Genomic DNA, 26242 nt, shown 5'->3' with positions numbered 1-26242 from the left:
GTATAGATTAGATTTACCTTTCATGTAAAGTTAGTCTTGTTCAAAGATATAGATACTTGACCAATTTATGAGCCAAAATATATGAAGTATGAGTTCAGGGGACCAGTAATTGGCTTATCTTCTAATCTACTAATTGTAGGTATATTAAAGTATATTAAAATGTAGGATTTTTTCCGATTTTGACCCGGGGATATACTTTAATATACTTTAATATGGTTGGCCCCCCCCCCCCCCCCCAATTGTTACTTTTCGGTCCACTACGTCTACTAGCAGCCCGCGCGGCGCGCAGTACCACAAATTGTTACTTTTCGGTCCACTACGTCTACTATCAGCCCGCGCAGTACCACAAATTGTTACTTTTCGGTCCGCTACATCTACTAGCAGCCCGCGCAGTACCACAAATTGTTACTTTTCGGTCCACTACGTCTACTAGCAGCCCACGCAGTACCACAAATTGTTACTTTTCGGTCCACTACATCTACTAGCAGCCCGCGCAGTACCACAAATTGTTACTTTTCGGTCCACTACGTCTACTAGCAGCCCGCGCAGTACCACAAATTGTTACTTTTTGGTCCACTACGTCTACTAGCAGCCCGCGCAGTACCACAAATTGTTACTTTTCGGTCCACTACGTCTACTATCAGCCCGCGCAGTACCACAAATTGTTACTTTTCGGTCCGCTACATCTACTAGCAGCCCGCGCAGTACCACAAATTGTTACTTTTCGGTCCGCTACATCTACTAGCAGCCCGCGCAGTACCACAAATTGTTACTTTTCGGTCCACTACGTCTACTAGCAGCCCGCGCGGCGCGCAGTACCACAAATTGTTACTTTTCGGTCCACTACGTCTACTATCAGCCCGCGCAGTACCACAAATTGTTACTTTTCGGTCCGCTACATCTACTAGCAGCCCGCGCAGTACCACAAATTGTTAATTTTCGGTCCGCTAAGTCTACTGAGGACAAAGATCCAGGCCCTTGCTGCATCTAGATTCCAAGTTGTCAACCCTGCACACATCAATGAAGCAGTGGAGATATACCACTGCAGAAGGTACGGAGTTGAACCTGAAGGACTCGAAGCTGAACCGCTGGTCCACCTCCACTGTAGAGTTGTGGTACTGTACCGTTTCGTCGCTGGGACATCCGTTCACGATGAGGTTGTGCTTAGTTACTGCCTCAGGGTCGGGGTTAGGAGTGCCCACACATCTGTCCACCCAGACAGCCATCCTGGAGTTGTCACCGTGCACTACCGCCCTAACGTACACTCTCTCTCCGGTGTCCACTCTGAGGGGGTATTCGTGCTTCTTGAACTGGTTCGTGTAGTTGGCGTCGTGGTACAGCTCTATCTTGAACTCTATCTCTCTTCGTCCTGTTCCGTCAATGTCGAAGTTAGAGGTCTTGACAGCGTACGCAGGGATGGTGTCGTGAGACAGGAGAGGGTAGGTACAGTGGAAGTTCATAGAGGTGTCCTGCACGAGCAGTGTTCCTCGATTGATGACTGCGTGCGGAGTGTCAATTGAAGAGTTGGCAGGACTCCAGAATATGTCAGGAACAATGTAGTTGCTGTATTGAGCGGTGTTGTTGGTGTATGTTATCTTAGTTCCACACTCGTCCAAATTTGTGGTGATATAGACATGAGTCTCGCTAAACTGTGCTCCGCACTCCCTATCTGTCAGTCCCATCCTCCCTGGAATGAGATGGGGGAAAGCAGTGCGAGTCAAGTACACAGTCATGTTGGTAGCAAGGCAGTCCAGGTCTATGTAGGAAGCAGTGTAGATGTCGAACTCCTGAACCAGAGCCTGATGGCTGAAGGGTCATCTGTAGACGTTCCGGATAGTTGCATGACTTGCTCTGTTGTGGAGATGTTGACAGCGTACATGTTCACGTACGCCAACTCTCCTTTAAACTTGTAGGCAGGCTCTGAGGGACCTAATGTACCTAGATATATTGGGCCTTGATGACTGGGGAGGACATAGCTTTTTTTGAAATTCGAAAACCCGTGAATTTTCTCTCCGTTCACCCAGAATGTTCCCATGCCGTTTGAAGCTCCATTTCCAGACCAAGTCACGACGATATGCTTCCAAGTAGAATCGTAACTTATGCAGCTAGCACAATGAGTAGTCACACCACCAAACTGTAGATAAAGGTTGCCTCTGTATCGGTACAGGCCAAGAAGAAAAGCGTTTTTCGAGTTCGTATAGTAAAGGTAACCAGAGTGAGTGTCACCTTTAAGATCTTTGACCCAAAGAGAGATGGTAAAGGCGTTCAGATCTCGATTAAGGGAACCTGAAGACTGCACGAAATCCCTCTCATCAACCCTGGGCCAAACTAATTTCCAGTTCCCATCTGCCTCCATAGTGGACCGCTCTATAGCTACTGGGTAGACACTTGCTACCAGGGCTAGCAGTAGGATCTCCAGCATCATGGTCTGGAAAAGTCTCCGAATTAACTGCTTATTGTAAAGTTCTTTGATAAATAATGAGCCGAGAGCAGGGGTATTTAAATACGTTTCTAGATTTTGCGAGAAATTTGTTACAATTTTTGTATGTTGCAGATGTCAAGGTTTCTAGCCATCTGCTGAGGATAAAAATTTTCAATAATTTTGCTACTGGAGGTTCATTAATATTGAGTTTCCATTATTCTAGCCCAATTATCACGTGTCTCATTCAACCTGGCCGTCTCGCTAATTAGTTTAACAAACCCTGAATAAAAGAAGGTAAGACAGGGGAGAATGCAGCTGGGGGGTCTGAAGAAAGGAATGATCTCATTTAGGAGTTCTTTCTGACACACTTATCAAACAGCGGCTGGAATCTAAAGATTATGCTTATATAATTGTTTAGCTTACAATTTAGCATTGACGTTATTTTAATTGTTCATTCTATAGGATTTTTAAAATTAACAAATTTAACACAGGTTTGCTATGCTGGGGGACTCCACCTACGGGATTCTTATCTATGACCACTCATCTATTTACTGATTTAGCGACTTTACTAAACGGCCCAACTCAATGACTACCTAGCGGCTCTACTTAGCAACTCTACTTAGCAACTCTACTTAGTGACTCTACTTAGTGACTCTACTTAGCAACTCTACTTAGCGACTCTACTCAGTGACTCTACTCAGTGACTCTACTTAGTGACTCTACTTAGCGACTCTACTTAGCGACTCTACTTAGCGACTCTACTTAGCAACTCTACTTAGTGACTCTACTTAGCGACTCTACTCAGTGACTCTACTCAGTGACTCTACTTAGCGACTCTACTTAGTGACTCTACTTAGCGACTCTTCTTAGCGACTCTATTTAGCGACTCTACTTAGCGACTCTACTTAGCGACTCTACTTAGCGACTCTACTCAGTGACTCTACTCAGTGACTCTACTTAGCGACTCTACTTAGCGACTCTACTTAGCGACTCTACTCAGTGACTCTACTCAGTGACTCTACTCAGTGACTCTACTTAGCGACTCTACTTAGCGACTCTACTTAGCGACTCTACTCAGTGACTCTACTTAGTGACTCTAGATCTACTTAGCTACTCTACTTAGCGACTCTACTTAGCGACTCTACTTAGCGACTCTACTTAGCGACTCTACTCAGTGACTCTACTCAGTGACTCTACTTAGCGACTCTACTTAGCGACTCTACTTAGCGACCCTACAATCAACATAGTGGCCCTATATAGCGGTCTATTTTAAAAGAACTGAAAACGGTCCGCACTTGCTGTGTAAATAACTCAGGTATTCGACCCAACAGTATACGTCAAGGTGATAGCAGTTAGCACAGTTAATCGAATAAAATATAGTAAAAACAGGACTCGAAGTTTATAATTAGATCAGGCTGCAATTAGAAATAACTATCGTAGGCAGACTAAGATTGCTGCATTCATTCGAGTACAAAGTTGGTATTCGGACATTTTAAAACTTCGTTCGACAGCGCATATCTTACCTGCAGGAATATGTGATATTCTAACTATGTGTGCTCCATTAATAACTCCACATAACAGTTGCTATTGTAGATTTTAGTGCTCTGTATAATGTAGAACATCTTGTAACTCGTATTATAACTATAAGCATTTCCAATAGCTTTCTACAGGGTAATATAGTCCGACAACACATTCTTTTCAATATCTTACCAGACTTTCATGAAAATGGCAAGAACGGTCTAACATTTGCTTTTGCACTTCATCAGTATTCATACATAATCAGTACATTCAAAGGGTTAACCTCACTGAACCAATACGACAGCCATATGTTGCCACCTTGATCCATATGTTGCCACCTTGAGCCATATGTTGCCACTTTGAGCCATATGTTGCCACCTTGATCCATGTGTTGACACTTTGAGCCATATGTTGCCACTTAGATCCATATGTTGCCACCTCAAGCCATATTTTGCCACCTTGATCCATATGTTGCCACCTTGATCCATATGTTGCCACCTTGATCCATAAGTTGCCACTTTGAGCCATATGTTGCCACCTTGATCCATATGTTGCCACCTTGATCCATATGTTGCCACTTTGATCCATATGCTGCCACCTTGATCCATATGTTGCCACTTTGAGCCATATGTTGCCACCTTGATCCATATGTTGCCACCTTGATCCATATGTTGCCACCTTGATCCATATGCTGCCACCTTGATCCATATGTTGCCACTTTGAGCCATATGTTGCCACCTTGATCCATATGTTGCCAACTTGAGCCATATGTTGCCACCTTGATCCATATGGTGCCACCTTGATCCATATGTTGCCACTTTGAGCCATATGTTGCCACCTTGATCCATATGTTGCCACCTTGATCCATATGTTGCCACCTTGATCCATATGCTGCCACCTTGATCCATATGTTGCCACTTTGAGCCATATGTTGCTACCTTACAACTTGTGAACAGTGACGTGTTTGGTTGACGCGCATGCATGCCCCTTATTTCCAGTTTATCAGACTTCTAGGGAGAGTTCTATGTGATACGCTCTATAGACGGAGGAAATAGCGGGAAAATGCACAAGATTGTTTTGACACGTGACGGCGATACTGGGATTTGAATTATCAAAACTGTGAGCTGGTTGGTTTATCACTGTCACGTGCTAACTTGGCACAGTGCCAAGAGAAAGTTGCTCCACCCCTCTAGGCCCTGCTACTTACCATCCCTCGTTAACACTTTAATACCAGATTCTGACTCTTAATAGTCTCGACCATGCTAATTATGTAACAGGGTATAAGCCGACGTAATTCTGTCGTGTAGTGTAAACCAGCGTTCATTAAAATTGATCAGCATTATATCCCTTGATATATTGTGCTAGTTGTCTAAATTATATTTGTTAATATTTTCGACAAATTCAGTTCCGAGAAACACATGAGAGCAAAATGTATGACCACCTATCAAGTATCACGCGCATAAAACAAAAAGTACCACCGACCAATCGGAAACACAATCCCAGAACCACACCTGAAAATGTACAAAAATTCCACTCTTAACCGTCCCAATCTCATGATTCTACATCACAGTGCGCCTATACCAGGGTTACCAGCCGTAAGCGCCCTAGAGAGTGAGCAATTACTGTGTGTCGTGTTTTGTAAAGTTTTTTAATATCTTATAATGATATGTGCATAATATGTGGTATAATAATATGTTGCAGATATTTCGGTCTGTCTGGTGACGCATGCTATTCTGCCCTACCGTCACCCTCCATATCATCTTGTTCACTTTTTGATGTGCGTGATCAAGAGCTCACTTTGACAGGGTTGTAGTTAGGAAGGCTTATTCTTGTTTGGTTGATTCTTGTTTGTTTTGATGCCCATGTTGATAAAATATTTGTGTGCATTGTTTCAGACCCTTTGTTACTGTTTAAAACAAATATCAGAGATAAAAACTATTTTGACTTTCTGATAGTGATCTCAAATATATGTATATTTCATATATCTTTGAATTGATTGTAATTAAACATGTTAGTTAGTGCTTAACAGTGCTCCTTAATCAATCAATCAATCAATCAATAAATCAAAAACTCATTTAAAAATAAAATTTAACGTTACAAAATGTCTATTAGATGCTGATAAAGATGAAGACTGAGTCGTTATGTCTTTTTAGTTATCATCGTGAAATCGATCCGTAATTGTTTGTTTACATCTTTGAAGTACCGGAATGTGTAAAGCTAATGCGTTAAAAATTCTTCAGTATTATTTATTTACTAAACTAAAAGCATAGTCGCCAACAACAAAAGTGTTAATTATACAAGTATAATGTAAAGACAAATAAGCCGTGAAATCATCATAAAATAGCCCCGGTCTAGTAGACGCAATATTCGTACGTTTAAATAAAATTTCATTTTCAAACTTTATCCTAGAGCTGTCATCAGAAGATTAAGTTTAAAAGTTTTTAGAATGGCAATGTATTAAAAAAGTAATGGTCCTGCGTGATACTTGGAAATCGTAAAAATGAGCTACAAGTATTACATATAATACAAATAATATATACAGAAGAAAATTGTTTTCATTAAGATTTTTGCTGTTAGTGGCTTTGTCATAGAAGTCTTGTTACAAAGTCACTTAGTTCTTTAATGTATAAAGTGTACCGTTGTCAAGTAGTTAATGCACAAGTCTACAACAACTTACTAACTCATTTTCTTCCAGACTTTTAGCTATGAAACTTGAAAGAAACGTTGCTTTTTTACTTTCAATTGGGCGCCTTGTCTCGATAACTATAACATGGCTATTGGCTATAAGCAAGTAAAGTGGTTACAATTGTTTAATATATTTAAGTTTGCGGCACCAGTGAGCCACTTTGTGTTTTCGTCGTCAGTTCTCTTTGTCGGATATTTGTAACTTACATAATTATAATGAATACGTTAACAATTATTACTAAACATGATAAATCACCACGATTAAATAATTACTAATTAATTAGCTGACCTGGACAGTGTGCTGAAGCAACCAGGGAACATATCTAGGATCAGTCTGAAGAACGGCAGCGCTTGAGAAAATAGCATGTCTGATATCATCTGCGAGAAGGAAATCATTATAACAGAAGAGGAAATGATAGAACTTACTTCATCAGAGGACGAAATGACGTCATCAGGAGACGAAAGCACGTCATCAGTGGACATTGCGGCACCAGAAACCCCGCAAGTCCACCACGGGTATCAAATGGTGGTAATGATGATTGAAACCCCGACCGAGTGCACAATGGATGCGTTCATTAGCGAGAAAGAAACAGTATGTTATACGGTGGACTTTGAGTACTGATCTGTACAGGAGGTGCTAAATATCAGACATAATATGCAATATGCATGTACATTAACTTATGTTATTATGTAATTTGTAATATTAACCCTGATGCAAGGGCTGTCAGCCGTCAGGTCGTATCGAGTTGTTTTCGATCTTTGTTTTTAGCTCGAAAATATCTTTTTTTTTCATCAGAAATGAGTTGCATGGCCTTCAGGCTTGGATCCGTTGGGATTATTTGGAGGCTAGCGTTTCAAAGGTTTGAGAGTCAAAAACAACATTTTTCAAATTCAGAATTTAAATTAGTAAAATAAACTTTCTTTAGCAACATTCAGAAATGTATGCTAATTTAATCAGATGAGAACATGATGTTTCATTACGTCGGTAACAATTATTTGTATTGACGCGTGGCAGTAATCCGGTCAGTCCCTTTGATTAGTAATGAGCTGTCACGTGTCACAGCAAACGTGTGCCACGAGTTGGAATAAAAGTATATCCCACAAAATACACCGTCCAGCTGCTGACTCCCAGCCCCTCAACCCCCCTCCCCTCCCCCTCCCAGCCCCTCAACACCCCCTCCCCTCCCCTCCCCTCCCAGTCCCCGAGGTCCATACCTGAAAGTTTGAGACTGAGAGTTTGTACTGCAGCAGTATAGACTACATCTGGAACGTTATCTGACAAGAACAGTTGAGCCAGCTTGTCCAGAGTTGCACTGCTACGTACCTGATTTTATAATAATTATAAACCAATCATTGGTTAATTAATAAAATGTTAATTTGTTAACCGACTGTTAATCAATATATTTATTAGCCTCTTTTGTTTTAAGAAGAAGAAGAAGAGTTGTTTAGAACTATTTGGAATATTTCTGAGTTTAAAAATGGATGGTACGAGTTGAGATGTTAAATATCTGCGATATTTCGTTAAATATGAAAATTACATTCGTTAATTAACAAAATTCTTTGTTAATTAACAAAATTGTTCGTTAATTAACATACTTCTCTGTTAATAAACAAAATTGTTCGTTAATTAACATAATTCTTTGTTAATTAACAAAATTCTTTGTTACTTTGTAAAGTTGTCCAGCTGACTATGTTTGTTTAAAATTTAAAAACGTTTCAGAAAGATTTAGAATAACATTCTGCAATAATTCTTAAAATTATTGCTTTTAACAAAACTCCCGCTACTCTTCATTTAAGTATCTAAAATATTCGCTTTGACATGTATGATGACATTTCAAAATAATCACACGTTCTTCACGGACTTTGACGCCTAACATTGTCATAAATAACGTCAACTCGTTCGGTCCACTAATTCACTACCGTGATAATTTAGATAGACTTGCTTAACAGTATTGTCTAGGCGGCAGCTTTTAACCAGCTGACAATCATTAACCATATGTCAGTTCAATAGTCGGGTACAGTAACAAGTGCCTGGTGGCCGGGGAGGTGGTACACCACTCAGAGATTAACCTTGCATTGTAGCATCGTCCAATTAGATGGACAGTCACGTGTTAAAGTAAACGTCAACAATATTATCACATATTATATAGAAGTATAGAGTATAGATGCTGTAGACAATTTATCTGGCTGTTGAACGACAAAAGTTCGGTAAGTTTTGTATCATATGGTTAGGTCGCAATCATAACATATTACACATAGAATATAATTGCACAGAAACACTTGCGACACTTGCGACACAACACTAACCTGAGTCCAGACACTGTCTAAGGAATCCTGACTAACTGGCCGTTCCACGTGGTTTACCCAGAAGGGTTTCTTGTTCAACTTCTTCAGTTTCATGTCCTGAGAATACCGGTATCATAGTGAGTATTAGACTCAATAACATTATAATCTCTATCTGACAACTATTAGACGAGGTTGCTGATCCCTTTATTCAGTGACAGTTTGGGATGATCAGGTGCACTCTTGTGCCGTGTCGTGAACCACATTGTCGAAACTTGCAAAAACATCATTAAATTGGTATCTCTAAAAGAATTGTTATATTTACCTGTAGACTGACAGAAGCGTTAATTGATCTGTGTAGAATTTCTATCCTTTGTCCGAGGAGTACCTGTGTATACCCTGCTTCAGATGGGCGGAATGGCTTCAGTAAAGGTTTCATCATGATAGTCTGTCGGGATATATATCATGGTTAGAGTAAAATTATCAGTTTACAACGAAAAATGGGTAGGTAAGTATTGAAGCAATTAGAAGAAGTGAAGTCATAATGACCTGGTTTGAAACGATGATAATAATTAATAATACACATTGTACGTCTAAAAAATAAGCAGACTCTGATATCAAATTAAAGTAACGAACCATGTGCCTGTTATCCTCTATTGCCGTATCCTTGAAGTTTATGAGCCAGTGAATTGCGATGAAGGAAGGAGCTAGCATGTACTCTCTTAAAATCATTGCTTGCTGGTTGAACACGTCCTGCTGTATCATCTGAAACAGGGATTTGTCAACTGGAGGCGGTCTGTGGTGAACTGATATCTAGTGCTACAGCAATAATAATAACTTATATAATATAGATGTATTCTGACATGTTAAGAGACTTTTATTCTTATCTGTCCACAGTAAAATAAAACACCGAAAAGTACGTGGTTTTCAAATTCACAAGATTTATAAATCGAGCTCAAGATACTGACCTCAGTTTTGAATCCGTTAATTATATCGCTTAAAGTATCAGGTATAGCGGAGATAACATTCTGCAGCGAGTTGGTGTTAAGTTTGCACTCAGGAGAGGAGAAAAACTTAACCAACATGTTAACATTCTCATGGTGTCCGGGATGAATGAGCGGCATGAGGGGCTGCAGGGGGTTATTTAACCCGCACACGTGACTTCCCAGCCAGCGGCAGAACGGAGCCGACTCTGGGACAACCTCAGAACCGAACATCATACAGCAGCGGATAAGGAGAAGACAGGAAATATCAAACAGAGCGATTCTGTTCTGTTCCTCGAACTGGTCAGTAGAGCTGCCATCACACGTGTTATCTATCAGGTTACATATCCGAGCTACCAGAACTTTCAGCTCTCCTTTAGCTGCTGCAACGTAGAACAACCGATCAAATATCTCGATTATATTAGCTGAGCTACAAGTCATTCCCTCCAGCAGGGATATGGTTTGGTTTGCAGTGTTGGCGGTGTACGTAGTGGTGTTGAACAGTTCACACGCTTCCTCGAGCGTGCGCTCTGCGTTGTGCAGCGCGTTTACGATCTCCGAGGAAGTATGCTCTGAAGACTTGCTCTCTTTCAGTTTCTCAAACGTTGCGTTAGTGATGAGGTTGTGTCTGAGAGCAGCCTGTAAGAAGGGGAGTGCAATGTTCCACTCTGGAGTAGAACACACAGTAGCCCAACACACGTCCTGTTGGAGGAGATGAGTAATTACAACCTCACTCTGTTTCGTACTGGGGAACAACTCAGCAACAACTCTAGGGTATTTGTAGAGGAACATCGCCAGGACCAGTTCCCTGCAACTCTTCTTCTTCTCGTCCAGTATGGTTGCTGGTTTTGTGCACTTGTTCTCGTTCATGACCTGCAGGTGTGCCTTGCCCCACTCGATGCACACTTTCTGCAAGGAGCACCGGTAGTGCAGTGCTGTTTTGGTGAAGTAGGTGGCGCTGCACAGAGAACCGTGGTGCAGGATATCTAGGTGTAGGAGGAGTTTGCAGGGTAAGTTGAAGAGGTGGTTGCTAAGGGTGGGGGAGGAGGCAGGTGGATGGATCTTCTCTAAATACCGTACAAAGGAGACGACAGAGGAGGCCAAAGCTTTCTTACCGTCTTCAGAACCTGGCAAAGATGAGTAACAGAAAGTTGTAATACATTTAACAAACTCGTCATTTATTTCTTTATCTAAAGTTCAATGATAAGTTAAAATAGTTAATGGATGTTCCAAATACAACAAGAATTTCTCCGCGGTAACACCACGCACGATCAAATTTCCCTACTGCCTACAATGTAATTGTTCTACTTTATTGTATCCCAGAATGGTGTTTGGCGCACGTGATGATCGTTTATATTATATTAGGCGTGCAGAACTTGAAAAATTCTCCGCACATCTGAGGTGTCGCCGTCGATCTGTATGTGGTTTGGTAATAGATCATTTCATATTTTGCGCAATTTTGTTTCGTGTTAACGATGCGTATCATGTCACGTCATATTATTGCATCGTATGCCAACTTTATTGACTGTAATAAAATATTCTGTCTCATCTTAGTTATTATTTGTATCTAACATAAACTAATACATTTTGATGCTTACTCGACACATCTACAGCACCATCGACTATCGAGCCTTTGATTTGATATAGGATTCTTTAAAAGCATACCGCAATCTTGATCTTAGTTGCTTCTTGAATGTAAATGTAAAGTAACATCTTTTCTTACCTATGTTTTCGCTTTTTACCATTAAATTTCGATCAACTGTTAAATGATCAGCCACGAGTTTATCAGCTGATATCATAATTTAATTTGTTTTGACTTGCTGAATTTTATCACTCGGTAATTTATTAAGCTTGTTTTACCAAAATAACACTTACTTTACGAGACATATTTATATGGTACGAAATTTAGGGATTTTTGGAAAAAATGGGAAAAAATCCCCATATTTTCGTACTATACTGAATTTCTGAAGTTTCGTACTGAATTACTGTATTTCTGAAAAAAATCCCCATATTTTCGTTCCCCCATAATTTCGATCCCCGCTGATTATGATCCACATAAATATGTCTTGTAAGGTATATTGATGATTGATCCGCTCAGATGACTAATATGCTATAATAATGAATTAGAGTGAATTTTAACCCGATGGAAACCTGTGTAACAGTCGTCAAGCACCAAAAACTGGTTGCTGTGCCTGTAATTAATAACACATAACTGGCGTCGCGCGCGCAAAATAGACTCCTTTTATACACATAATTATAGCATAGGGGAGTGGTCTATATTGCGAAGGAGCAGACTTTTGTAGGACCGTCGGGCCACCTCATATATCCAAACCCGATTACTTATTCCCTACGATATTTTTGCCTTCGGCAAGAGTAGGGGGAACAATTTTTTTTCAGGGAGCATGCTTGCCACATAGGTCCGGGAGTTCCGAAAATTAGGCACAAAAAGATAACTCACAAGCATCAAGGGGAATGTGAATGTTTTGAGTAGCAGAAGTAAGGTTTTGCCATCTCCCAGCGCCCCACAAAGGAGCCAGCGAGGAGAGCAGTATATCCTCGGATATTGATTGTATTATAGATGTGCATCCTCGGAAAAGTGACAAACATTCTTCCTCCGTGCCTGAAGAGTGAGTTTGGCGTTAAATTGATTAAATTAGTTAGAAAACAACCAACAACCAACAACGGTGACGAACTTGGCACAGTAGGGCGAACCCAATATTTGCGGCTACATCTAATAAACCTCTAATGGAGAAATGGAGTGTATATTTAGACATAGATTTACTAATCTGATTGATTGTCGGTTGACGCTGGTTAAAGGTCGCTATGTTGGTAGTAGTCAACTCCTCAAAGTCGAAGCAATACTTAATGAGGTACGAGACAGCTGACACTTGTAACAGAAAACAATATCGCACTAATAACGTTGCGTAAGCTGAGTTATTTCGCAAACGTGGCTATTTTTAGAAAGCTCGTGTGATTTTGGAGTGAATGAAACTCAGGCATGAGTACAGGCCTCTAGGCTATATTGTGATTTGTGTCCACTACTCCATCATAATAAACATCTATCTGATAAAGACGAAGAGCGAGGCAAATACGAATCGTGCTTGAAATGTGCAGAGCGCGCATTTATTGCTAGTTTACGATGCAAATCTACACAAAAATATTTTCCGCGCATTACTGCACTAACTTTGTGAAGACCCTTTCTGCTGAATTGTCATACTAGACTAGGCCCATCTCATGCTTCCGATTGGGTAAGAGTATATTTCGAGATGACATTTCGCCCAACAACAATTCAATCTGCTTAGAGATGCCCAGTACTCTATGGTACAAATATATAATGCAAATGTTTGAAGACACAATTATAACATACCGAAAGAAAGCTGCTTGATGGCGTTAACTTGAACGTACACCAGCCATTCTACAAGAGCTAGAAGAGAAGTGGGTAACTTGGCTGGGTCTTCTTGGTCTACTTCATCTCTGAAAACGCACATGTTATTCAAAGTTTAGTGGGATATGTGAATATGCTACTAATAATATAAAATCCTTTGTCCGAGCTTAACACGTCATGAACTATTCATTGGGCAGCTGAAATATTTTTAAACATTAGATGCATAAGGTTTTGTGTTAACTTATGATACATTTTAAAAAATATGTATTAATTCAAATATAAAAAGTGTAATAAATCACCTATTATTAACAAAATGTACCTTAGATTTGCCATGTGATTGGAAACGGTTGTAACTAAGCTGTTGATGATATCTAATGATCCGCTCTTAGCCCTGAAACTTCGTCATCATAAATACAATTGCAGCTTGATGATATAATGACAACATTGCGGTTTTTATTAAAATAACGCACCCAAAACAATGTGACATTAATTGTGGAATTTAACCAGATAGCGATACAACAAGATCAAGATTTTTGAGTGGCAGTCACATTTGCATTATATCAACATGTTCTAACCTGCCATGAACTGCTCTGATAAAAGCACACAAAGGTACAGCTTGACACGCGATAGCGAGGTCAAGATAATGTAACAGTTGCAGATTTGGCTTCTTGCCAACAGATAACAGTTCCAAAACAACATCTGAAAGTTAATAATATTTAGAAATATGACCGACGCGGACTTAAGCGATCTTATACCTTACCTCATTGATTGGAGGGCCAAAATAAAAGGTTATCAAATCTATCTATGAAGTTCAATTCCTGCCCAGGCTAAATATTTCTAATAACCAGTTGCAGTGTAATAGTTCTAATAACCAGTTGCAGTGTAATAGTTCTAATAACCAGTTGCAGTGTAATAAAACTACTAACTAGAGAGTTTAATAGGGTCGTGTTTGTGCCTGTTATCAATGAGTTCACACAGCCACTGTTCGTCACTCCACCTCTCCTTCCATGCTGTCAGTACTGTGCGGCTCTCCTCTACTGTCTCCACCATAATAACTGTGAGGTTGCTGTTAGTTCGTAGGGTACGTCATAGTGTTTAGATCAGTAATTAAACAATTAAATGGTCATTAAATATGGTAATTGGTCAGATAACCACTAACCAGTGGTTTTGTAGACCGACAGTCAAACAGGACACGATGTTCACTGCAAGATCACATGAAGACCTGCCACATGATATCACATCAAAAAGCTGACAGTGAAACTCTCACCAGCTTTTCTCAGTTTACAGTTTTTCAAGCCGTTTGTTCCTAATAGTATGCTCTTAATATGACGGAGGAAACCTCGCCCAAATTTGAAACTTTTGTAATCGAAGACGCGATCACATGTGACGATCTAATCAAGACTAAATTGGGTGGAGCGAAGTTTGTGGGGTTCGACTGTGAGTGGATCAAGAAAAAGAAGATATCACTAATTCAGATAGCTACTCTGGAGACTGTGTTGTTGATCAGAGTGAAACAGATGGTTATTACCGAGTGCTTGGAGAGGTTCCTGCAGGACTCGTCCGTCATCAAGTTTGGGGTCAGTATATCGAGAGACGGGGAAAAGATGATGACGGATTTCAAAATGCCTCTAGAAGGTAAGGTCAATATTATTTAATAGGTTACGTCTTGTAAATCTTAAAATGTAATGCCTATCAACTTATTAACGGAACAGTGATATAATTTGTATGACAAGAAGACTCATGAAACGCCCTAACTGAAAATCTCTACAGGTAAAGTTGATCTACGGAAACTGATGAACCACAGCAAGCCGTACCAGGAATATTTTTGGAAGAAGATTCAAGAGCACGAGAGGGAGCTCCAAAGCAAGAAACAGTTCAACCCCAGGTAAATATGATAGGTACATTATAGGCATTAGGTACAGGTGCCTACTTCCTACAATCACAGGAGTCAGGAACCGTTTGGAATATCGTACTTGTTATATATAATAAAGAGCTGTGACGCACGTTACTCATGATAGCTATAGTATTTATCATTAGGTTTGAGGGGTTTTGTAATTTTCTTCCGCTAAATATTCCGTAAATTGATCAGTTTCGGCAGTAATTTAAAGATTTAACTGAAACACGGCAGGTTTAACATGTTGGAAGAAAGAAGAAGCTGGAGACCCAGACAAGGATTGGGGGCCTTGTCAGAAACACTCCTGAACATCAGCATGGACAAAAGTTTAGACCTACGAGCAGGTGACTGGAACTGCAAAGTGCTGTCACCAGAACAGATGAAGTACGCTGCGCTGGACGCCTGGGCAGCACTGAAAATAGCACACTGCCTTGCATCTCCAAACCTCAATCCCAACTTGAAAATCTCAGATATTGAACTGAAGTTGGCTGGAATCTGCAAGCCAGTGATGGATAGACCCTTCAATGATAGGACAGATTTTGCGGAGCTGATGCATGTTATCTACAAGGAACACCCAGAGCTTAAGATAAAGGAGTATCTGCCAGGTACTTTAAAGTTGTTTTTAAACCATTAAAATATACAAAATTCACCAATACAAGTTATGTTCCATAATTGGATTTTAAATTTTTTGATTTGAAAATTTTAAAAACTGGTAAGCTGTAGGTATGTAATTTAACATTATAAAATAGGATGAAAATTCTCCTAAAATGACAGTTTTTTGATGAATTTTTTTGTTTTATGAACAACTTATTATATAACTGAGCTATACTCAGTAGTCAGTAGCAGTGAACATAAGAACATAGCCAATTAATTAAAAATTTCCAGCAAAACCAGCGACACATCTATCAAAAGCACTGAGAAGACGTTTAAAACGAGAAGAAGTGCTTCGAGAAATTTCCGAAAGTGAGGGCGAGGATGAGGAAATTCCGGAAATACGAAGGGCAGCAAGCCCCCACCAACAAACTTGCTATTGATGAAAAGTAACTGGCCCCCACAAACAAACTTGTTACTGATATTATTATACTATCCAAAGATCGGAGATTCCAAAACTCGCAAATAGATTTAATATAGTGTGCTCAGATTATTTAGTATTGACATTATATTAATTATGTTATATTAATGTTTCCGGAAACTTAAGCATCGTATATCATATCATCTTGTATCATGGACAATAATAAAGCAGAATGAGATTTAACAGAAGATTAAAGTCAGAAAAAAACTGCACAGAACCCAGACAATATGAATGATAAACCCTTCAAGGCTCGAATTTGCATTTTGTAGAATCTGTGTTCTAGTATGCGGAAACTAATGGAGCAATTTAGTAGGGCTACTATTACATATTATCTATTATAGAAAGCTGAGTTATATATCAATTACAATGAAACACGCACTGATCAGAATGTGACCCTTAAATTATTCTCTTCATATATCAGGTGCATGTCTGACTCGGTCAAAATAATAACTTTTACGAATTTTTAAATATCAATTGCTGACAAGTTTATGAGTTAGCTTGAGGAGTGTCTAATGTCTGTTTCTAACAGCATTTTCTTACGAAATATCCCAATTCCCAATGTCCATATTTTAGTAATACTTCTAGATGTTGAATTTACAGGGGTTTATTAAATTATATAAAAAATGAAACATTAATAGCATAAATTAAAAGTTCAAAAGTGACAACGCTATTTGAGCTTTTCATTAGAAAAACAATTGTTTAAAATTGATCATTTCTAAAACATATATCATGACACATAAACATTACTTCAACATATTAAAACAATTACACTTTCTTCAGAAAAGTACTAACATCTAAATCAACAAATAAAATTGCCCCATTTTAACCTACAAAATGTATCACCTGCCACGGGAATGCACTGAAGAGATTAAATCATTCAAGTTAATGAGGAACTCCTTTTCCCCAGACTGAATGCACCTCTGAATAGCATTATAGCACGCCTCCAACAGAACCCCATAACATTCAGCTCCACTCAGTGGACCGCTGATCTCACTCACTGTTTTAAAATCTACCTTATCTGACTGTTTAAGGTTCCTAGACAGAGCCTGGAATACTTGAACTCTTGACTCCACATCTGCACCAACAGACACCTCGACCCTTTTATCGAGACGTCCCGGACGCAGGAGAGCTGGGTCAAGCAGTTCGGGTCTGTTTGTAGCAGCGATTATAAAGACATTGCTACTAGATTGAATACCGTCCATTTCTGAAAGGAGCTGGGCTAGCACTCTGTCAATGACACCTCCTGAGCGTTTTGGAGCTATAGCGTCGATTTCATCGAAAAACAAAACAGTAGGGGCTACATTTCGGGCGTTTTCGAAAATTTTCCTAACATTGTCTTCGCTTTGTCCAACGAAACTGTTCAGTAGCTCAGGTCCTTGAATGCTGATGAAGCTAAGATTACACTGACTAGCAATGGCTCGAGCCACCATGGTTTTACCACATCCAGGCTTACCATACAAAAGTAGACCAGACCTTCTAATTCCCGGTCCAAACAGCTCAGCATACTTGAGAGGAATCTCTATCGTTTCCTCGATTTCTCTTCTCACGTGATCAATTCCTCCAATGTCCTCCCATTTTGTGTCCGGAACTCCAGAGGTCTCAGTTGGTTCTGCCAGTCTCATATTTTGGAGAACGTTTCTACATTTATCCGGAGTAACAGTTTCGTTATCGTTGAGACCTAAACCAAGCTGCATCTGAAGTTCGTCGATAAACTTAAGAGTCTTTCTAAGAGACATTTTCGTAAGTTTCCGTTTCACATCTTTTTCAAGTACTGGGCTTTTGTCGATGTTAACGTGTCTGCTCAAAAAGCTGTATAATTTCTCGACTTTAGGAGAAGGCAACACAACGCATGAATCGAAAAGGTGTCTAATCTGCATAGCGACACTGCTAGTCTCACAACAACCACCAATAACATACACTTTTCCTTCCTGCCATAGTCTCCGAACCCGTTCGAACAGTTGGCCGAGTGCCAGCACAACCCTCGGGTCAACAGAACTTCCGTCACGGGTTTTACCCAGCAGCTCTAAATTATCCAGGTAAACAAGACACGGTAGAGATAAGGCAATGTTATCTGAGAGGGTGGAGTATTTGTTCTCCAGAGCTCCTGGAGCCTCCCCACAAAAGTTGACACCTGGAACGTGGTACAGGCCAACTCCGAGATGTCCGGCAAGATTATGTACTACCTCCGACTTGCAGCTTCCTGAGGGAGAGTGGGTGTTAAATCCAACATATACCTTACAATTTGATTATAATTCTAATTCTAATTAAAGGTTATTTCAAAAGTACAGTGTCGGTTGAAAATTCGATAGGATGTACCGATAACTAAATAAATATAATATAGGAGCTAATTTAAGATTTTGGGTATTTGCTTCAAACATTAAGCTTCATACCGTGTTCTAAAAAGAGTTAAGGTTTAGCCTGTAGGAACAGTGAAGAATCTAATCAAAATCAGAAGAAACCGAAAGAAAAAAATAGAAACCCTAAATCGAATCCCGATGGTAATGTATGTATTATACAAATAATAATATAAACCATACCTTTTTCACCAGGAAGAACTATTGGGACGAAAATATCCCTTTTAAGCTGACTCTTCAAAACTTCAATCTCTGATGAGTAATACAAGTCAACTCTCTGATGCGGAACAAACGTTGGAATATTCTCGTGAACGTTGGAGATTTCAAAAAGAGTAGTTTTCCCAGAGCTGATGTAGAAAAATTCCGACAACTTCTTTTCGCCTTCCACGGCCGAAATGACTTTGAAACAAACTGAATAGGAAGGCTGGATAAAGTTTTTGTTGGAAGCAGTGTGTTTTAACCACGCAGTCAATGGAATGTTTGCAGGTGTGCTTACTGGGATCTTCACGCAAAATATGTGTCCTGAGTGTAAAATTTTGGGACTTTCAAAAAATATTTTTAGATGTTCGGTGAAGTTAGTGACAGCGTGTTTACCGGACCGAACTAGACTGATCGTCACAGAGGAAGCATGGACAGGTGGCGAGGATAGTATTGCGACCTTGGCCTTTTTTCCAGTTGCCTCGTTCGAATTAAACAGATTGAAATGGTCACATGAATTCAAAACTACTGATTTCGTTTGACTGTCTATTTGCTGTCTGATGAGGACAGAGCCGGATTTACTCCGGAGAGCGATCAAGTGACGGGATGCTTCGATATGAGTTAAGTTATAGGAATACTCCGCATATTTGTCTATTTCCACTAAAACTTTCTGTTTTTGCTTCAACGCTGGTGGAGTGACTGTTATATGGGTGGAAGGATCTATCATGAAGTAGGAGCGAATCGAAGTGTCACTTTGGCAAGTTTTAGTCATCTGTCACGAGTTTTACAGTGCTCGAAAGCCATTACCTGAAATAAAAATGTTAGTTCGATCAAACGAAAAATTCAGATGATACCGTGCTGTCAAAGATTACTCGATAATTGGTTGAAATAGCATCTGCCTTAAAAGTACAGCTGTAATCATACTTTCTAAGTACTTTTAACCTTGTTGTATAAAATCTCAACAAGAAAAACAATTGAAGTATTCAAATTTATCAATCAATGAAAATATGCTCCAATTCGTCATTATAAAGTTATAATGATATACTTGATGAAGAAAATGTAAGAAATCTTAATTTACTCAATTTAATGTTTTAAATAACTCATGCTACTTGAAAGTCAAAGAAAGTGGAAAGCGTGCCAATAAAAATAAATTCTTAACTTTTTAAGGGATCTCAAATTATTCTTGAAAGGATTATTGATTTACATAATTCATTTATTCATGATTACTGCGGTAAAAACTAAAAATAATACATTTACCAATAATGACATCCAACAAGTGCTTTTTTTTTTGGACCAGATTGAACCAAAACATTTGATTTAAAAAATTTAAATTATAAAATGTTCGTTTAATAACAGGGTTCAGGCTGCAGCCCCTTAAGGTTAAGGAAACTAAAATTTATCTCGAAAATGGTCCCAAATCAAGTTGTTGTATAATCTTTGAAACGTTAAACTTACAGTCGGTAAATGAACACATAAACTTGAACACCTAAACAAATGCAAACGTTATAACATATAAAGAAATTAATAAATTATTGAATCCGTGGCATTACAAATATTCCATGTTTTTTCCTCTCGTGCTCTTGCAGACTCCTTCTATAGAAAGAGGTAAAATCACAATCTGTTAGCTCACATTTATAGGGTGGCTTTTTTGACCCATGCTCATACTCATGATCCATCAAAACTCTTTTAAATCTTGTTGAGTAATCGCAATAACTGCAATTATGCATTTTTATAACATGTGCTAGTCCAGAACATGCGCTGAACAACCCATGACTCTTTAGCTCTTTCGGTGACGCAAATCCTTTTCCACATTTATCACAGAACAGGTTGAACTCTTTGGTATGCCTACGAATATGTACTTCCAACGATTTATAACCTTTTGTTGTATAAGAACACAAGTCACAAGATAATGGTTCACCTCTTCTGTGCCACGTTCCATAATGAATTTTCAAACCATTTTGTGTTTTGAAATCTATAAGACATACATGGCATGTAAATAGTTCACTTTTTGGGACCACATGAATCGAACAGTGTCTCTGAAAAACAGTTTTTCGATATATAATATATGTAGTAAAACTACAATCTGGACATGAAAAAAGTTTGGCATGTTCTTTTTTGACAGGATAAGGGCGTTTTTTAACCCGTGAAGGATGAAAACGAAAATTATGTTTATAGAACGGTTTTTGAGCAAAGAATTGAATATCACACTCTTTACATGAAAACAGAGCTTCTCCAAGGTGCTTGACTTTAATATAATTTTTAACGGCTAATGTGCAGGTGCTTTTATATTGACACAAGTGGCAATGATAAACCCCATCTTGGAATTGAAGACCAGGTAGCTCTTCCTTTTTCAGGTCACGTCTAACCTTCTTTGTAGAGTTTGTAGGTCCCTCCACCACCTCATAATTTTCAGTCTTATCACATTCTGAATCGGTTGTCGAATCATCTGACGGCACACACTCTTTGTACTCAGTTAACATGGTATCTTGGGCCTTGTTTACATCGCCTGACTCTTGTTGTTGCAATGCAGGTGACGTAATCTTGACAGGATCTTGCTTTCCAAGTGCAGAAGTTATTTTTACAGAATCGTGCAGTAGATTGTTTGATGTGTTAACCTTGTCAAGATGAGTTCTGGTATGACGTTCCAAGTAATGCTCATATTTAGTACTGTAAGAACATTCTTCACATTCATAGACTTTCAAGCTCCCCTCCATCCGCAACACAAGTACACACCTTACTGAGGAGATCATTAATAATATTATCAAAATATCAGATAATAATAAATTATAACAAGTATATTATACTATATAAAGTATATTTTGTATGATAATTTGATAATTATAGGTAGATATATTGTGAAAGGAAATTACACATCTAGCTGCAGCATCAATACAACATCAAGTATCTTTATTTAATTGGCTGATACATTGAAGAGATGGAAACTAATGATCAAAGCAGATTACAATTCGGTTCTTTTGCGATAGTCAAAACGCGACAACTAGCGCTGGATGGCGACAACTAGCGCTATCCAGCGCTAGTTGTCGCCATCCAGCGCTAGTTGTCGCTAACCAGCGCTATTTGTCGCTGGCTTTGCGACACTGTCGCACGCGATAGTTTGCGATGGCCAGCGCAACTGACCATCGCGGAAAACAGTTCGATAACTAGCGCTGGATAGCGACAACTAGCGCTGGATAGCGACAACTAGCGCTGGCCAGCGCTGGCCAGCGCTAAGCGATAGCCAGCGCTGGCCATCGATATCCAGCGAAAAATTTTTGCGCTATTACCCGCGCTAACCAGCGCTAACCAGCGCTAACCAGCGCTAGCCAGCGCTAACCAGCGCTAGCCAGCGCTAACCAGCGCTAGCCAGCGCTAACCAGCGCTAACCAGCGCTAGCCTGGCGCTAGCCAGCGCTAGCTGACGAGTAATATCGCAAATATTTGATTTTTATATTTTGCGCTGGCCAACGCTGGCTAGCGCTGGCCAGCGCTAGCTGACGAGTAATATTGCAACTATATTGCGCTGGTCAGCGCTGGCTGACGAGTAATACTATTACTAATATCTAGCCTGCTAAATCACTCTACAGTCGATCTTCGAGATTGTTCTAACAGGGCCCCCGATAGTTGTAACCAACTTCAATCGATGTATTTATATAATTAATAATTACCGTTAGGGTTAGGGTTTCAGCATATGTTTTTGTTAAGGATTGGGTTATAGGGTTAGGGTTGGGATCAGATTAGAGGGTTAGGGTTTCGAAAAGTCGTTCAGAACCAGCTAGAGTCAGAGAATGGGTAAAAAAGTCACGTGACAGTCGAGTGCAAAGTGATTAATCATCATCCGAGTAATATCGCAAGTATATGATTTCGATACATTGCGCTGGTTAGCGCTGGTTAGCGCTGGCCAGCGCTGGCCAGCGCTAGCTGACGGGTAATAGCGCAAAAAGTTTGCGCTGGATATCGATGGCCAGCGCTGGCCAGCGCTGGCCAGCGCTGGCTATCGCTTAGCGCTGGCCAGCGCTAGTTGTCGCTATCCAGCGCTAGTTGTCGCTATCCAGCGCTAGTTATCGAACTGTTTTCTGCGATGGCCAGTTGCGCTGGCCATCGCAAACTATCGCGTGCGACAGTGTCGCATAGCCAGTGACAACTAGCGCTGGATAGCGACAACTAGCGCTGGATGACGACAACTAGCGCTGGATGGCGACAACTAGCGCTGGATAGCGACAATTATCGAACATATATATTTTGCGCTGGCCAGCGTTATCCAGCGCTGGATAGCGACAACTAGCGCTGGATGGCGACAACTAGCGCTGGATAGCGCTAGTTGTCGCCATCCAGCGCTAGTTGTCGCGTTTTGACTATCGCAAAAGAACCTACAATTCTAATAAAAAATTATAAATTGTTCTCATAAATTTTTATGATAAATTTGTATTATAAACGAAACACTGTATTTACTACCCCGCTACTATGCGACAAAGATAAAAAATAGCTAGATAATTTACACATTACGGTACTCATGATATATTTTATAATAAATTGCAATTCTGCGATAGACACATCCTATTCCTACACATTTCTACACATCCTATTCCTACATGATGTATTAAAACTGATGATGGTCAGTTAAACGGCTTACATTGAAATCAAGCAATCCCATATTTCCAGCCAAAACCGTTGGATAAGGTCAATAGTGCAGAAGGAGAAAATCCATATCGTTTGTGCACAATATGATGAAGGACAAAAACTTGTGATTAAAAAATGAGCGATAAAAATTAAAATTGAAATATCGACCATCTATTCTAAAGGAATAGATTTTAAGATACGACCTATTTCTGTTTTTTTTAAATAAATTATATTGGTTCACAAATTAGTAAGTATTTGAACTCTCGGATGTACAAATATTCCATGTTTTTTCCTCTTGTGCTCTTGAAGACTCCTTCTATAGAAAGAGGTATAATCACAATCTGTTAGCTCACATTTATAGGGTGGCTCTTTTGAACCATGCTTATATTCATGATCCATCAAAACTCCTTTCTCTTTTGTCGAAAAGCTGCAATAACTGCAATTGTGCATTTCAATGATGCTTGCTAGTCCATAACATGTTATATGATGACCTTTTAGCTCAAACCTTGATGCAAATCCCTTCTCACATTTATCACAAAATAATTTGAAGTCCCTAGTATGTCTACGAACATGATCTTCCAACTGACTATTTCTACCAAAGGTTTTAAAACACATGTCACATGTTAATGATTCTCCTTTTCTATGATACATTCCATAATGGGTTTTCAAACCATGTTGTGTTTTGAAATCTACAAGACATACATGGCAAGTAAATAGTTCACTTTTTGGGACCGCATGAATCGAACAGTGTCTCTGAAAAACAGCTTTCTTTCCTATGCACATGGTGTAACTACAATCTGGACATGAAAAAAGTTTGGCATGTTCTTTTTTGACAGGATAAGGGCGTTTTTTAACACGTGAAGGATGAAAACAAACATTATGTTTATGGAACGGTTTTCGAGCAAAGAATTGGATATCACACTCTTTACATGAAAACAGAGCTTCTCCAAGGTGCTTGACTTTAATATGATTTTTAACTGTTATTGTGCGAGTGCTTTTATATTGACACAGGTGGCAATGATAAACCCCATCTTGGAATTGAAGACCAGGTAGCTCTTCCTTTTTCAGGTCACGTCTAACCTTCTTTGTAGGTCCCTCCACCACCTCATAATTTTCAGTCTTATCACATTCTGAATCGGTTGTCGAATCATCTGACGGCACACATTCTTTGTACTCAGTTAACATGGTATCTTGGGCCTTGTTTACATCGCCTGACTCTTGTTGTTGCAATGCAGGTGACGTAATCTTGACAGGATCTTGCTTTCCAAGTGCAGAAGTTATTTTTACAGAATCGTGCAGTAGATTGTTTGATGTGTTAACCTTGTCAAGATGAGTTCTGGTATGACGTTCCAAGTAATGCTCATATTTAGTACTGTAAGAACATTCTTCACATTCATAGACTTTCAAGTTGCCCTCCATCCGCAACACAAGTACACACCTTACTGACGAATTGGAGATTTAGATTAGGAATCAGGAATTATAACGGTAAATTCGAACAGTTTGTTGAAAGAAATGCACATGTTACACAGAGAGAATAAAGACTTAAAGAAACTGCTATCAATAAAGCGATCAATTTCAAACTTACAATTCAATTTTTGAAGCAGTCTAATAACAATGTCAGGAATGCGAATGGTCTTTTAGAGGACTATTACAGCTTAAACACTATTAGAGCTTAAACACGATAAAGATGACTTGTCAAGGATTTTATCTACAATATGGAAATATTAATTATAATTGATAACCCAGTGAAACGAACAAGAAATGTCCCAATAATATTGCATTCATCGCCTAAGTCTGTGTATGCAATCTTATTCTTTGTTCTTGATTCCACTGCACGAACTCGTCAACCATTTCACATTAATTGATGAACACTGTTTGTTATAATACCTATGCAAAGGCACTCTTGCCCTAGAACATGTAATATTCAATGACGCATATTTAAAGCTTCCTTCATTCTGTTAAAAGCAGCCAGACTATTCGTTTCTAATCTTGTGTTCTGTAGCTTTAATTCTTCAACTTGGAACTGAAATAGGAAACAGTTAAAAGACCCCATGATAAGTTCTTGCTTCTCAGGAAATATGAATTGATTATGAGAATCATTGTTCATGCCCAGTGCCTACAATAAGAGCAAGAATACTGCTAGACAAAAAGGTTGAACTTTCAAATCTAGTATATAAATTAAAAAGGAAGGAAAAATTTCGGCACATCTCATCCTGACTTTTCACGAAACGTACTACCTTACTGCCTTGATTCAGTGAGCTGCATGATTTAGACCATACTGACCCAACCAAGCGAAGATTTTAATATTAACATCATGAAATGTCATCAAATCAACACCAAAGTGAATCGGTATATTAGCAGATTTTGTAATATATATAGTGTACCTTTATCTGGTCAGAACTACAGGAAAGAGGTCCCATACCCCCGTCAATAACCATCTTCCTTACACTGTTCAGCTGTGTTTCTATTGAAGAGAACCGCTCTTTCACTGCAGTATCAAGGGTTACAGGAATTTTAATATTACTGGAAATGGTAATTCGTAGTTTTGATTATTAATTTCGATTTCATCAACTAAATCTTTGGGTACTTTACATCTGGTAGCATCTTGAAGAAAGGATGAATATTTCAACATTATTAAAGCAAATATAGCTAATATCTAATAGCTCACCACTATTTCCATTGTTGCTGGCCTCGGTTACAGAAGCGAGAGCCGAGGCGGAATGCTGGGACAGATGTTTCAAGTTGTTACTGATCGCAAGAGGGTCCATGCTTCATGGTGGAAAGTTATCAAACTTTATAGATACTTTTAACTTGAAGGATGATTCAAAAAAT

The 26242-nt window shown here is 39.3% G+C and overlaps 4 protein-coding genes and 1 long non-coding RNA gene across 8 annotated transcripts in view; 1 reads left to right on the top strand and 4 right to left on the bottom strand.

The window, feature by feature from the left end:
- The window catches only part of LOC134816306 (mediator of RNA polymerase II transcription subunit 24-like), a 30976-nt gene extending 16576 nt beyond the window's left edge, over positions 1-14400 (bottom strand). Inside the window, exons 1-11 of one of the 4 annotated variants that reach the window (XR_010160396.1) lie at positions 14203-14400; positions 13852-13975; positions 13596-13673; positions 13259-13365; positions 12350-12511; positions 9877-11018; positions 9545-9673; positions 9234-9356; positions 8933-9028; positions 7841-7949; positions 6915-7003 (exon numbers count right to left, since the gene is read on the bottom strand). Coding sequence is in view for 2 of the 4 variants with exons in the window: in XM_063825097.1 (XP_063681167.1) it covers positions 6917-7003; positions 7841-7949; positions 8933-9028; positions 9234-9356; positions 9545-9673; positions 9877-11018; positions 12350-12511; positions 13259-13365; positions 13596-13673; positions 13852-13975; positions 14203-14326 (2281 nt within the window). In the remaining 2 variants the exon portion in view is untranslated. The remainder of the gene's footprint in view (positions 1-6914; positions 7004-7840; positions 7950-8932; positions 9029-9233; positions 9357-9544; positions 9674-9876; positions 11019-12349; positions 12512-13258; positions 13366-13595; positions 13674-13851; positions 13976-14202) is intronic. The other 3 variants (XR_010160397.1, XM_063825097.1, XM_063825099.1) reach the window with 3 other exon arrangements.
- On the bottom strand, positions 844-2425 carry LOC134816804 (ZP domain-containing protein-like). Its single transcript, XM_063825798.1, has 2 exons — positions 1998-2425; positions 844-1806 (listed from the first exon to the last, which is right to left on the bottom strand). The coding sequence occupies exons 1-2, from the start codon at positions 2423-2425 to the stop codon at positions 954-956; spliced, it is 1281 nt and encodes a 426-aa protein (XP_063681868.1). The 3' UTR covers positions 844-953.
- Positions 14401-14558: 158 nt separating the features above from the next.
- Positions 14559-16260, top strand: LOC134816325 (uncharacterized). The gene is made up of 4 exons (XM_063825123.1): positions 14559-14911; positions 15047-15161; positions 15405-15775; positions 16056-16260. Exons 1-4 carry the CDS (start codon positions 14602-14604, stop codon positions 16202-16204), a joined length of 945 nt encoding a protein of 314 aa, XP_063681193.1. The 5' UTR covers positions 14559-14601; the 3' UTR covers positions 16205-16260.
- Positions 16261-16877: 617 nt separating this feature from the next.
- LOC134816312 (peroxisomal ATPase PEX6-like) lies at positions 16878-19611 on the bottom strand. Its single transcript, XM_063825111.1, has 2 exons — positions 18780-19611; positions 16878-18442 (listed from the first exon to the last, which is right to left on the bottom strand). Exons 1-2 carry the CDS (start codon positions 19564-19566, stop codon positions 17082-17084), a joined length of 2148 nt encoding a protein of 715 aa, XP_063681181.1. The 5' UTR covers positions 19567-19611; the 3' UTR covers positions 16878-17081.
- Positions 19612-24898: 5287 nt separating this feature from the next.
- On the bottom strand, positions 24899-26181 carry LOC134816332 (uncharacterized). The gene is made up of 3 exons (XR_010160398.1): positions 26079-26181; positions 25795-25898; positions 24899-25433 (listed from the first exon to the last, which is right to left on the bottom strand). It is a non-coding gene; the product is annotated as an uncharacterized LOC134816332 (long non-coding RNA).
- Positions 26182-26242: the final 61 nt, after the last annotated feature.

The sequence above is a fragment of the Bolinopsis microptera genome, chromosome 6 (assembly GCF_026151205.1).
Source record: "Bolinopsis microptera isolate Bmic1 chromosome 6, MBARI_Bmic_1.0, whole genome shotgun sequence".
Lineage (NCBI taxonomy): Eukaryota > Metazoa > Ctenophora > Tentaculata > Lobata > Bolinopsidae > Bolinopsis > Bolinopsis microptera.
The sequence above is the reverse complement of the archived record's forward strand: the minus strand, read 5'-3'. Positions and strand labels throughout refer to the sequence as shown.